This window comes from Camellia sinensis, chromosome 2 (assembly GCF_055761805.1).
Source record: "Camellia sinensis isolate YWXY chromosome 2, ASM5576180v1, whole genome shotgun sequence".
NCBI classification, from domain to species: Eukaryota; Viridiplantae; Streptophyta; class Magnoliopsida; order Ericales; family Theaceae; genus Camellia; species Camellia sinensis.
In genome coordinates, this window is record NC_138962.1 from 98,519,820 (window position 1) to 98,534,632 (window position 14,813).

Here is a 14,813-nt window from a genome sequence, read left to right on the forward strand (position 1 = left end):
TAAAACAAAATAACTTTACTAAAATTCTCACTGAATGCATATTTTGCCACGCATGATTGGATGTTCAAAAAATGAGCTCACAACACCAATATTTGAGAAACTAATCATGGTCAGCAACATGTCCTTTTGTAAGATTTTAGAAAAATTATGTGTTTGTAGACTATATTATACACAAGTTCCATACAAGACTGACATGGTACTAACATTTTTAAACTATAAATCCCTGTCATGAATCTGTCTACTTTAAATTAATGAATAAAAATGAACCATATCATCATTCTATAAAAAAGTAAACAACATATGCTTTTATACCATTACTCAATTCTCTACAATATTATTCCAATTCTTAGAATGCAAATCAAACAAATCCTTATTGTTCCAGTAAATCAATCATAACCCCTTGCATTCACATTTCCTTGCAATATACTACAACTGAAATCTATATTATTATAGCAAAAAAATTACATATTAGCTACACACAAACAACCCATCACTGAATCTTCACCCACATACCAGAACTTGGTATACCAGCATGCACAACAAACAGCAGATAGTAACCTGGTGGTGCAATCTCAGCTGTTGAAGGCCCTATTGCAGTTACCCTATACTCCTCTGACCCAACACAGTATAGTTCACTCGTCTTCAGCACCACCATTCTTTGGTTCATACCAAACGAATGCGTCGTAAACGATGGTGCAACAATTCTCACCGATACAACACTCAGTTTCAGGAACCTCAGCACCGTGAAAGTAACCCAAAATGACTGCATATACCTGAAACTCTCATTGATATTCATAATTCTGGGGCGTATTGGGTCGTACTCGGGTCTCAAGTAGGGCGGTGAATAGGCTTCCAAGCTCAGGTCTGTCGGGTATGGGTAATGCTACGTATCATGAAATAAATATCATGAAAAACTTCATGAAACTAATCCAAGGGTGATGCATAACATACAATAAAACATTATAAACACTATAATCTAATCCAAGGGTAGAGAATCTTCATGAAAACTTTTCATGACATTGTTTTCATGATACCTAGTATTATTGGTCGGGTATTGTACCCCAGTGAAGTTGTAGTATGGATGTGGGTTGCTTCCTCCAACTAAAACACGACCATCAGTTAGCAAAACAGCACTCAAATGGTACATTCTTGGCCTTGTCGCAGGGGACATGACTGAAAACCGGATGTCCTCAACCCCGTGGGGCCTGTAAATCACCGGTCGGGTAACCGGGTTTTGCCCAATTTCCCAACCCGCAGTACCTGATCCGGCACCATTGATGATGACCACGTCACCAGTGGGAAGAAGTATCATGTCACTCATCACACGAGGCATCGGCATGTCCTCCATGGCCCAACTGGGATTTTCATCCGTGACCTTTATGCGTCCGCATGAGCGACTCGCAGCATCAAAGATCCCTTGTTTAGCCCTGGAGAATGCACCACGGGGTGCACCGCCGCATACCATAACCTCAGCCTCAATGGGCTCGTTTTCATCTATGGGGAGCAACACGGATGAACCTGAGCTAGGGTAGTTTCGAGGATCATCGACGGTTATTGAAGGGAACTCTCTAACAACACGATTTTGCTTGTAATCTAGAGATATAGCTCTTGTGTTGGCAAAAATAAACAAGTTTCCGTCTGGCAATAGGTGTACAAACGGGTACAAGTTGTTCTCATCATCATCTCTAGTCTCTCTGAGAAATTCAAGCCAGAAAGAATATGAAGATTCAGAGTTTCTAGGGTAGAACTCGTTGTTAAACTGTCTCCTTCCACCGATGATGATAATCCGACCATCTGGTAGTCTTTGATTTGTTGCATACCATCTACGCTCCGATAGATAATCGGGAAACTCAACCCAATCACAGGACTCATCATTGCACGGGGCTAATGTGCGCACTACATGATCACCGTCATTGTAGCCTCCAGTCTGGACTAGCGTTCCATCGGGGAGGACAGAACCAGAGGAGCACCACGTATCAGTCTCTACCATTAGTGGCCGAAAAGTGTTAGTGCCTGTGTCATAGAGTAGAGAGTGAGCAGTGCAGTCATTTTTTAGGACATTATCGGAAGGAACATACCGGCAGCGGCCATAGGGGAGAGAGAGATTAGAGGGGCCAAAATCAGTCCTATCAAACATGACAACCTTGTTGTTATGTAGTAGTTGCATGTGCATAGCAGATATGCCAATGCTTGCGTGCAAGAGACACCATTCGCCTTCACGGCCAATTTGACACATGGCCGGAAATGGATTGAGGAGGAGGAGGAGGATAAATAACAATGCTAGTAGAAAGAAGGTGACCATTTTGGTGAGAGAAAGCACTGTGTATGTGGGTAGGGAGAGGGAAAATAGGGTTTTGGAATTCTGTTGTTGAGTTCTTGGTTAGAGATGAGTAGGGTTGATGGTGGGAATGGGTATTGATATGAGTTTCTATGTGTATATTATATACTTAATAATTGTTATATTTAATTAAACTAATAAATAATAAGGGTTATAACAAGTAGAAGTTTTCAAGTAAAGATTTAAGAACACTTGGGGGATGAGCATCAGACAAGGGAGGCATTCAAGAATTGCATCAGAGGTCAAAAGAAGTGAACCCAAAATTAAGGGTCACTTCCTTTCGGAGTGTAGAAAATATAGGGAAGTGAAGCTTGGAGTGCTACTCTTAAGCTTTTGGACTCATGGAATTTGTGTGAAAATCATGTAGGCCCCTCTCTAAACAATAGTTAAATTCCATAAATATATATATATATATATAACTTTTTAATATTGATGGTTACACCTACACCCCAGCATTTTCCCAATATTTCTGTAAACAATTTTGTTTCTATTTCATTCAATTTCCCCTCTTTTTCTTTTTTCTCCACAAATTTAAGATCTAAACACAACCTTAAGGGGTCAACTGAGGAACTCCAAGGACTCTAGACATTAACTGCTCCAACACTCTCAACTATACACATACATATATATATATTCAAGCCAAATACGATGAATGGACATTGAGTAGAAAGCATATATATAGAAAGCAAACTTTTTCATGTATGATGCTTTAGCACCTATATATGAGAGGAAACCAGTTTCCACTCTCCAGTTACACCACCAGCACAACTTCCTTGGCATGGCATCAAAAGCAAGGGACAAAATTTGCCACACTAATAACTCTATAAAAATGACATATTAACACAAATAAAGGGGCAAAAAGTATAGGATAAAAAGGAGGAAATTAAAAAGTAAAAATAAACAGGGATCGTAAATCTTGAGGGTTCAACCTATAGTTCCTTCTACCTCTGCTCTGCCCCTTGAGGCAACTACTGTCCTTCCATCTTCTACATTCGATTGGAACTCCGAAGCGTCGACTTCTAAATCATTGTCCCCTATGCTTTCATCATCGTTACCCATCACTGACAGCATGGTGCATAATGAGGAAGCAAACGAAAAAAATATAAAAGCACAAAAGAAGTATAATATATAACAATAGTGATATCTTCCATCCAACAAGCATGTTGAGCAAATTTCAACTAGAAAATTTTCATCATGGTAACTGGTAATGTTATAAGAAGATGACATAAATCTAGGCTTGTAGCTACTACAAATTCTTAAAATGGTGTTTCTTCCTTAAGAGAAATGATTCTCCCATACTACAAAAGAGTCTTTTCACCACCAAGCTTAGCAAAAAGTTTCTACCAGCTTTTTGCATTTAACATGATTCATGTTGTTACATGAAACATAACTAAATTCTACTAGAAATGCTAGGTACCATGAAAAGTTACCCCCAAACGAGTTGTATGGTGTAGATTTAAAGTGGGTGGAATGTGAGTCACACCTAGAATGATTGTGATATTCATAGATGTATTTGTCCGGGTAATTTTCTGATATTTTTTTTATGGGTTTGTGGTATTGTTGAATTTCTTCATGCAAGCAACTACTACATAATATATGTTGCTATATATTGTAGTGCAAAAACCTTTTGAGTATGACAGGGTACATAATGACATTTGAATGAAATCTTTTATCCTACCTTCTTTTCCTTTATTCATTCATAATTTATTATTCTTATATATGACATACAAAAAATATATTTAATTTATATAGTTTGTACGTGTCCCTCACATGCCGTGTCTACATTTTTTGAAAATTTCCATATTAGCATGTCCGTGTAGTGTCCATGCCCGTGCCCATGCTTCTTAGCTACTAAAAGGTACTATCAAATGATGCCAATCTATAATAATTGTTCCACTATGTTTATTTCATTTGGAAATATTTCATCATTCCCTTATCCAAATAAACAGAACAAACATGAAAAACAGCTCAAACAGCTCAGCAGAAATAGTGAATTACACTCATTTATTGGGTATAAAACATTTTCAGTCAAGGAAACACTATAATTACCTATCAGATATGAGGAATAGCACCTGTCAGAGGATTCGTTTCCTTTAGTATTTGAATTGACTTATAGTTACCTTCCAAAACACTCTTCATGCATAATCATTCATTTCTCTGCTATCTTTTAGAAAGAACTCTGCCAAACAACCAATTAGCAAAGGTCGCAAAACTGAAAACAAATGCATACAATTTGCAAAGGATACAAATTGGGAATGAAAGATATAAATGAGCAAGAAATATATTGGTTGGGGGGGGGGGTTGAAATCAATTGGCTAACAAATACGTGAAACCATTACTACTTGTTAACATCATAATAGAATGAATGTGGAAAATATAATTTTCCTCTGTTCATTAATGGTATACACAGCTTAACCACTTCTTCATCAATTATATCATTATCATCTATAAAAGGTTAAGCCGATGCATACTTGGAGTACATTGAGTTCAATACTATAAGAAATCTGGATGACAGAAATTTTGATCTTTGACCCATTTGAACTACATTTCTTGTATTATTATTTTTATGACCAATAAACAAAAATAATGAAGGAGGAAACAGGAACAATTACACTAATATACTTAAGACCACTCGACCTGCAACCAGTGGCATAGCTTTAGTTCACCAGGGTCATATTTAACAAGTATCATCAATATCATTATGGTGGATTTAAGTTCTACACAGTCTATATCAAAATCAATTTTCATATAATCCATTGTAATTTTATATATTTTTAATCACATCAACAAAGGTAATTTAAATTTGTCAAATTACATATTAAACTTAAAGTTGGGACATTAATACTATTGCTTCAACAAAAATTAAGCAAAGATCTACACTAATACAATTGTTCACAATGAGTTTTATTTTTTGAAATCATTATACGATAACCTTATTGCATATGCGATCAAACACATATTTTCAATCTATATAGTCAAATAATCATTCATTCAACCATCACTCTGAATCCAAAAAAAGAAAAGAACCATCATTCATTCGGTTACGTATTTGATTTAAATTGCATCGCAACTAAAGATCTTTTCACAGTTGTAGTTGTTACTGGTGGAATCAATGACAATTGTACTTGTTATTTTCACTGCACATTTAAAATAAAATAATAAAAAAAAATCAAAATTTGTATTCTAATATGCATTGTGTAATTTTGCAAAATAAAAACAAATTATAGAGCATATTGATAATGCAATAGAATAAGAATAACAATTTTTTTGTTTCTCTAATCTCACTGGGTTCAATTTGTAAAATCTCAAATATTTTTGATAAATTTTTACCTTTGTTTTAAGAAAATTTGAAAATTGAGTGGTGACACCACTCATTGTCAGGAGCCGCATGAAAAAGCCAACAACTCCAAACATATCTAAATAAAAGCGGCATTCAGATTTCCCTAGCAACCTGGATGAGGAGATAATTCACCAACTCTCCTGCCCCTTGTACATGCAACACCAATCAATCATGTGCTCTATGGGTTGTCGATCCTCTCAACAATACCTCAATTTTGTTCTTGAGAATGATTACCACCAACCAACATTGAAAAAATAATTAAAACTGATACCCAAAAATGTCAATGAGACAATGCCAAAGAGTTAATTGAATTACTATGACTAGCTTTTGAGGGGTACTTCTAACGCATTGAATTAAAAAGAAAAAGAAAAACCCATCAAACATTTTAGCCGAAACAATCAAAAAAATACCTTGGGATTGGTTGAGGGAAGAGTCAGGGCCACCACAATAGTTCTCAAAGGCCATCTGAAGGGCAGTCCACGCTGAGAGAAGCAAACTGATGCCTTGATGAAGATGAGCAACGTTCTCTGTTGAAAGTTGGGTCACCTTTTACAGGATGATGATCCATTGGAAACTCTCTCTCTCTCCTCTCTCTCTCTCTCTCCAAAATTGTAGCCTTTTAGTTTTCGAGTCCGGATTCTCGGCCGCCCTTCCCGGCGGCCGTTCCAGCAGCCCCCCAAAACGACGTCGTTTTGGGGGTTTTTTTGATTTTTTTTTTCTTTCTTCTTCCTCGTTGGAAAACAGAACCAGAGGGAGGGGAGGGGAGGGGAGGGAGAGAGAGAGGGGGAGGGGAGGGGAAAGAGAGAGAGAGGAAGGGAGAAGAAGAGGGAGCACCGGACTGGAGGGGGCCATAATCACCGGGGGAGGAGGAGGAGGAGGCAGAGGCGACGGCGGATCGGGCGACGATCGGACGGCTGGCGAACTCGCCGACCTGCGACGGCGAGATCGACGACCTGCGACGGCGAATCCGGCGAGCTCCCCTCCTCTCCCCCTCTGCTCTGGTTCTGCGAAAAAAAAAAAAAAAAAATGAAAAAACCCCCAAAACGACGTCGTTTTGGGGGGCTGCTGGGAACGGCCGCCCAGAAGGGCGGCCGAGGATCCAAATTCTTTAGTTTTCAGGCAGTTGCATAGGATAAGCTGAGGAAGTTGGGTCAGGGTGTCCTGGAGACCTGAAAATCCGGAAAAACAAATCAACCAAACGTAGGTCGGTTCGGCTCTGCCAATAAAAGTAGGATTAATTACCCGTAAGTCAGGAATTGTACTCCATTTAATCTCATAATTTTTTATTTTATGTAGATCCAAAATTTTATTTTATTTATTTTTCTTTCTCTTTCTCGTTTTTTATATACATTTGTCGGCGACCACCATTGATTGTGTTCACTGATAATCACCAACTGTTTACTTTACTCTCATTGACAGCAGAGGAGATGAATTTCTGATAATATTTTTAACGTAAATCTACTTAAATTTGGCCAAGATTACAAGACAAGACTTACATAACATTTAGATTTAGAGCAATCTGAGTAAATCTACATTACATCCGGCCAGACTTAAACCAAAAATTGTTGTCATAATACAATCCTCTCATTTTGTCTCTCTTTCAATCTCTCAATTTTTCTTTTCTTTTCTTTTTTTTTCCTGCTACACACTTCTCTTTTCTTATTTTAATGGAGAAAATTTTCAAATTCTAAATAAATATTTTGAGTTTTAGTTACAAGTGATAAAAATTAAAAAAATTTACAATTCTGAAGATACATTTATGCTGTTCTATATGATTTTAGCCCTTTTTTTCACTTTATTAAAACAACAACAAAAATTTAGCAAATATTAACAAACAGAAAAGTTACAAACCCTTAGAAACTACTGATCTGAGATCGCCACTATCGTCGCGACGTGAAATTGTGTTTTAATAAATTGCAAATGAGCAAATTGATAATTTTTGCAGTTTTAAAACTACAAATTTATTCAGTATGATGAGAAATAAATTCAAACTCTAAATTTTTACAATTTTGTAAACTGAAAATTATGTGCTCTGTATGATAGATAATTTTTTTCGTGTTTTTTAGTGTTGAGAAAGATGTGGTTAAATTTTATTATTTTTTCGCTTTAATTTTTCCCTTTCTTTTTTTTTTTTCCTTCAAGCGATGTTCTGGACTTTTCGACGAATTTTTGGTGATGTTGAACATTCTAGTAAGACTCCGATGTCGTAACATGTGCAGCGTCCTTAAATTTTAACCAAAAATAAAATTAAATTAAAAAGATTTTTTTGTAACAGTTAAAAATATGCAGGATTAACTGGTGCAAATATTTTGTTTTGAAACCAGATGAGTTTTGAACTATGCAAAGAGGACCTACAAGTCAGTGCCCCATAAAATTATATTCAAATTTGGGTCTAAGAAATTACCAACTCTACAGCCTTTTATTTGCACATTACACATTAAACTTCAAGTTTGATCATGGTAACAAAATAATTTTTAATTTTATCAATTTAAACACTAAATTTTTTATTTGTTTTCAACTAAACCATTTGCTTATTTTCGTTAATTAAAATTGACGAAAAAATAGTATAAATTGAAAAAATTAAAAAATTATTTTATTACAATGATCAAACCTTGAATTTTTTTTTGCAATTTTCTCGATAATATTTGTAGTGTGCAAGCGAAAAGAATTACTCATCAACTTCCTTTTCCCCATCTCTTTTCAAGGTAATCATTGAGTAGTTTTAAAATATCATATATATTTACAATATTTCAAACCAATCAGTTAAAAAAAAAATTAATAGACATACTTTTATTTGGTAGTTGAAAAATAAATTATAACGAACTTAGTATGTTATAGTTTCTCATTAAACAAAATACCATCAAATGTAAACAGAGTCACTTTTCCTCCCTTCACTCTCAACTTTCTTTTCCCCATCTCTTTTCAAGGTAATTATTAAGTAGTTCTAGAACACTATATTACCCACATGATACTCTAAACCAATTATACAATTAAAATTTTTATGGATGGACGTGTTAGCTCACTTTTGTTTGATAGTTAAAAAACAAATAATGACTAACTTAGTATGTTACAGTTTCTCATTATCCAAAAAACCATGTAAACAATGTCACTTACCTACTCTCACTTCCTTATTCCCTTTTCAAATCACCCAAGTACCCACACCACCGCAAATTGGTCCGCTACCAACACTACCACTACTATCTTATTTGGTGTAGTCTATTTGTACTAATAACTTTTTTTTAATTGAAAAGTTTTGTGTCAAACTATTTGGTGCAATAAAAGCGGCTCAAGCCTATTTGAAGCCCAAGGAAAAAAATCGTAAGTATTGTGATCATTATTGTGATCAGTGATAATAGTTATGGTAATGATTGGTGTCATTGTGTGGAAAGTTAGTGAAAGCATTCTCTATATTTGAACCGTGAAATTTCATTATATAGAGACATTTTTATTTTTATATAACCAATAGATTTTGATTTTTTTTCAATCTGCTTCATACGCATTTTAAAAATATATTTAGGAACCTTCATAATTAATTTTATGATTTTTGGAATGCATCGATTTTTTCTTTTCTTTTCTTTTCTTTTCTTTTTTTGTCAATTTTGGATGTTGTTGGTTTGCTTCTTGTATTTAAAATCATAACAAAATTAAAAATTAGAAGTGCTATGATTATTGTGATCAGAAGTGATACACTCCACTAAAAACAGTGCTCTAAACACTTGGCAATGGAAAAAAAAAAGACAAAAACATCACTATCACTGTATAACCCACACAATTAGAACTCCTTTAGAGTTCTACTATTAGAACTCCCAAACATTTTTATTATTGTGATGGTTAATAATGATTATGAGGGCTATATTGTATTCAAGGTTACTAAAAACATTTTTATATTTGAATAGTGACATTTTAAACTCTAACTCACTGTTTAGAGACTTTATTTTTATTTTAATCTAATTGATGAAATTGAAGTTTGAAAACTATTTAGTTTTTATATTTAAAATCATTAAAAAATTGACATTAAAAAAAAATTGTGATAATTGTGGTAGTTGATGATAGTGGTGGTAGAATTTCACTAAGTTAACATTAATATTGTGAAATTTTACTGTATTAACTTTAGTTTTTTTTTTTTTTTTTTTGAATTAGAAAAAAGGTTGCTCTGAGACCGGTTATTTTATTTTATTTTTTAAATTTCTTAGACAACTCAGACCTTATTGGATATATCTCAATGAGATGATTATAAAAGGAATAAGCTCTTCCCTGTAACTCATCGTTCCACTCATCTCCACACCTTTCTTGCGAATCTTAATCTGAGCTCACATAGATGATCTAAATTTTCTATCCGATAGGTCTCACAATAAAGGTTATTCACAAGAAAAAAATCAACTTCGTCGGACAACTATAACCACATGAACAAATCACATTTTGTTTAGTAAATGAGAAATGCTTTTCGTACATAAGATGTGTTTGTCTTTGGTGAGGCAAAGTTTGTAATTATCCTATTCACAATAAAATTATTAGGTAAGGCTGGCCAAATGACCATTTAAAATAAGCATAACAAAATAAATAAATTTATCTCTAATCATTTTTAAGTATGTGCCCTATTATTTCAGGAGAGGGAAAAATAATTTTAAGCAGTCATTCCTTGCAAGAAACATAAAATGGAATTGTTACATTTTGTTTGCACAACCCTCATATCAAATTTTTTACCTTTTCATGTGACTTTTATCTCATGTGATATGGTTTTTTTCTAAATATAATGGGTGTTATACATATATAGATATATATATATATATATATGTACGGGGGCGAAATATCCTCTGCTCTCCGTACTCCTTGGACTCCAAGCTTCACGTGACGGCGTCTAACCTGGCAACACAGAGAACGATGAGCAGCCCGGCGGTAGTGTGCCGGATAGACCCTCCGACGATCAAGTCAGATCACTTGAGGAAGAAGAAGGCTGTTAGAGAGAGAAGAGTGTGTTTCAGATGGCGCAAGTTGCTTACCCCTGACGTTCACCTTCCACTCCTATTTCTAGGCTGGCCATGCAGCCTCAGGATTGTGTGCGCACTACCTCTGCTGTCCTCCCCTGGACAGGTGGCAGTGCTCGCCTCTCACCACCTTACGCGTGTAAAGGCATAATCCTCCAACCAGTACACGCAGAACTGCCAAATGGTATTGATGCGTGCTTGGAGCAGATTTCCTCTCCCTCATGCCATTGGCCCAGGTGGCACACTCAACCGGAGTACCGCGACCGACCTATTCCTTGTGGAGAATTGCCACCATAGATAACAAAACTGAGCTATGTATCGCCGACCTGTCCCTTGACAAGGGGCAAGAGTGTGATGCTCATGGCCGAGCTGCGTAGGACCGGTCAGTCCTGGTTGACCAACCTTGAGGCATGCTGGCCTTTCCCCGTTCTACCTTCATTCTTGGTTATATGAAGCTGGGCCCTCTCGGCTGACGGGTTGGAGGCATGCCGACCCTCGCCTCGCCCTTAGTGTATCCCGGGCTGCTTTAGCTCGGCCACCTCAAATCACTGCGCGTCCAGCAGAATGCCTTCCCAGTCATAGCTCGGTCAAGCCTCAATCCATGCCTGGTTGACCAATCCCTTCGGATGTACACGACAGGTCGGGGGTCGCACCAACTGAGAACACAGCTCGGCACCATGAGATTTTGACCAACCTGCGTTACCGTAGCTCGGCCGTACAGTCCGGTCCAAATCTCCCCTCTCAATTGCCCCTTAATCCCATCCGAGCTAATCATGATTGGGGTTACCACCATGGCCGAGCTAACGGTTCTCTAGTTACGCCCGTACCAAGCCGAGTGTGATCGGCTTCGAAGCCATTACCGAGCTATCCCATTTGGTCGGTCATTGCTTCAGCAGTCTTGTCGAGGATCGTACAATCGTACTGACAGCCGTCTTTTTGATGCCACGTGGCTTCATTCCATTGGCCCCGTGCAGCCCCAAAGCTGTCTTTTCATGCACCAAATTCAAACGGCGTAGCTGTTTGGTTTTTTCCCCCCCTTTTTTATGCCCAAACGAAGGGTCATTTGCACCCTCACTATTCACTTTCTCTCCAAGCAAAACCCTAGCCCCCAAGCTTTCCAATCGTTCCCTCCAAGCCTCCATCTCCACATTCATCCATTCTTCCTCCTGTAGAAGCCGTACTCAAGCTCGTGAGGCCTACTTTGCTTCGCATCTGCTTTTGGTGAGTTCTCTATCCCTTCATTGTATTTTCTATTTCCGTTTCCCGTATCTTCATATTTATTTTTCATTTTTTGTGCTCTTATTCTTCGTGTTCTTGCTTGGGGGTGTTGGAATCACAACAGTCCCCCTCCCCTTTAGACCAATAATGACACACCCTAGAAAAACTGGAACTGTAGGAATGAATGGGGCCTTCGAGCCCCTATTTCACCTTACCTCGAATGAATGGGCCTTGAATTTAGGATGAACTGGATGAACACTGACAGAACTGAGCTATATATTAATTTAGATCCGCAAATCGGACTTAACCGAGCTAAAACTTGTTCGAGTTCTCTTCTTGGGCCTTAAGAATCAAAACCAAACTAGGAAGGCCAAATCGGCCAAGTAGTCGAGCCGAGATAGGGATCGAACTGTCCAAACGCCAAAAATCCTTTTACCGGAGTAAGAGCTCCATGTTGAAGCCGTGCAATTGTACGAGGGCGAAATATCCTTTGCTCTCCGTACTCCTTGGACTCCAAGCTTCACGTGACGGCGTCTAACCTGGCAACACAGAGAACGGTGAGCTACCCGGCGGTGGTGTGCCGGATAGACCCTCCGACGATCAAGTCAGATCACTTGAGGAAGAAGAAGGCTGTTAGAGAGAGAAGAGTGTGTTTCAGATAGCGCAAGTTGCTTACCCTTGACATTCACCTTCCACTCCTATTTCTAGGCTGGCCATGCAGCCTCAGGATTGTGCGCGCACTACCTCTGCTGTCCTCCCCTGGACAGGTGGCAGTGCTCGCCTCTCACCACCTTACGCGTGTAAAGGCCTAATCCTCCAACCAGTACACGCCGAACTGCCAAACGGTATTGACGCGTGCTTGGAGAAAATTTCCTCTCCCTCACGCCATTGGCCCAGGCGGCACACTCAACCGGAGTACCGCAACTGACCTATTCCTTGTGGAGAATTGCCACCACAGATAACAAAACCGAGCTATGTATCGCCGACCTATCCCTTGACAAGGGGCAAGAGCATGATGCTCATGGCCGAGCTGCGTAGGACCGGTCAGTCCTGGTTGACCGGCCTCGAGGCATGCTGGCCTTTCCCCATTCTACCTTCATTCTTGGTTATATGAAGCTGGGCCATCTCGGCTGACGGGTTGGAGGCATGCCGACCCTCGCCTCGCCCTTAGTCTATCCCGGGTTGCTTTAGCTCGGTCACCTCAAATCACTGCGCGTCCAGCTGAATGCCTTCCCAGTCATAGCTCGGTCAGGCCTTAATCCATGTCTGGTCGACCAATCCTTTCGGATGTACACATCAGGTCGGGGGCCGCGCCAACTGAGAACACAGCTCGGCACCGTGAGATTTTGACCAACCTGCGTTACCGTAGCTCGGCCGTACAGTCTAGATGAACACTGACAGAACCGAGCTATATATTAATTTAGATCCGCAAATCGGACTTAACCGAGCTAAAACTTGTTCGAGTTCTCTTCTTGGGCCTTGAGAATCAAAACCGAACTAGGACCAAATCGGCCAAGTATTCGAGCTGAGGTAGGGGTCGAACCGTCCGAACACCAAAAATCCTTTTACCGGAGTAGGAGCTCCTTTCGATGCCACGTGGCTTCATCCCATTGGCGCCGTCTGTGGGAAACTCTTTGATACTCAAACCTTGTTTTTTAAGCTTCTTCGACCATCTCCATGGCCAACAACAATGAAACTCCACTGTCCGTCGTTGATAGTGTCACACCACAGTCTGTCCAACGGAGAGAAGGCCCCCCAAATGATCCAGCCATGGCGGGCCTAGAAACTTCTTCACGAGGTGTGCGAGACAAACGCGGATGGAGTACTGATCGCTCGAAGAGTCCAGAGGGCCGTCGGCGGCAAGGGGAGTCCCGTGCGCAGCACCTGGAGCACAAACTCAAAGACCAAGACCCCCTCATTCGCAAGATGGTGTCGAAGATGGAGATACTGAAACGTCAGACTAAAGGGAAGGGTGTTGCTGGAGAGGGCAACCTCAGTGAGCGCACCCCGTCCCCCTATTCTAGCAGTCGTCGCTAGGAGAGGACTCACTCTCTCTCCATCACCAGGAACTATGGGGTTGGAGATTCTGACCAAAGAGAGGGCAGATCCCTCACTCGAGATAGCACATACTGCCCCTCACGCCCGTCGCCGACGTCGCGATACTCTTTCTCCACCCGTTCCAAAGACCTAAGGATGTATTGGAAGAGAGGGCACGCCGTCGAGAGGCTCAGAGAGTGCCGGCGTTGCAGAGATTGAGCACCCCAGTTCATTGTAGCGAAGAAGTGGCGATGCCAGTGCCTAGAGTGATGGCCCATGTGCTAGAGGACAAAGAGCTGGCGAGACTTACAGCCACGCCGTTGTCTCCGAAAATCGAGAGTACACCACTCCCTGCGAGATTCTACCAGCCTAAGTTCACCTTGTACGACGGTAAGACGGATCTGTACATGTACGTGAGTCATTACCGGCAAGTAATGGCTGGCCACCGGCGCAATGACGCCTTGATGTGCCTCATATTCCCGGCAAGCTTGGGAGAACTGGGCTTGAAGTGGTTCGAAAGTCTCCCGGAGGGGAGTATCGAGGGGTGGCAGCAACTAGCAGAGGCCTTCGTTACCAGATTCAAAACCAACACTCGAATGCCGAAGGAGGTCGATCATCTTCTGGGCGTCAAGATGGAGTCAGGAGGATCATTGAAGGCATACAACGCAAAGTACTGGGAAACTTACAACGAAATCCTCGACTGCCCTACCAATCTGGCGATCACTCAATACAAGCGGGGTCTCCCAGTCGGACATAGGCTGCGAGATTCGCTCACAATGCACCAACCCACAACCATGCAGCGGATTAATGAGCACATTCGTGTGGAAGATGATGCCGCCTCCGCGACTGAGAAGGTTAATCCGGTCACAGCGGATAGAAGGGTGGCAGAGAAAGT

The 14,813-nt window shown here is 39.9% G+C and overlaps 1 protein-coding gene and 1 long non-coding RNA gene across 2 annotated transcripts; both read right to left on the reverse strand.

Annotated features, from left to right (window-relative positions):
- Window positions 1-277: 277 nt before the first annotated feature.
- On the reverse strand, window positions 278-2,444 carry LOC145788950 (aldehyde oxidase GLOX-like). The gene is made up of 2 exons (XM_082915234.1): window positions 1,061-2,444; window positions 278-883 (listed from the first exon to the last, which is right to left on the reverse strand). The coding sequence occupies exons 1-2, from the start codon at window positions 2,300-2,302 to the stop codon at window positions 491-493; spliced, it is 1,635 nt and encodes a 544-aa protein (XP_082771360.1). The 5' UTR covers window positions 2,303-2,444; the 3' UTR covers window positions 278-490.
- Window positions 2,445-2,993: 549 nt separating this feature from the next.
- Window positions 2,994-6,713, reverse strand: LOC145820218 (uncharacterized). Its single transcript, XR_014361394.1, has 3 exons — window positions 6,089-6,713; window positions 4,388-4,517; window positions 2,994-3,399 (listed from the first exon to the last, which is right to left on the reverse strand). It is a non-coding gene; the product is annotated as an uncharacterized LOC145820218 (long non-coding RNA).
- Between the last annotated feature and the right edge of the window lie 8,100 nt (window positions 6,714-14,813).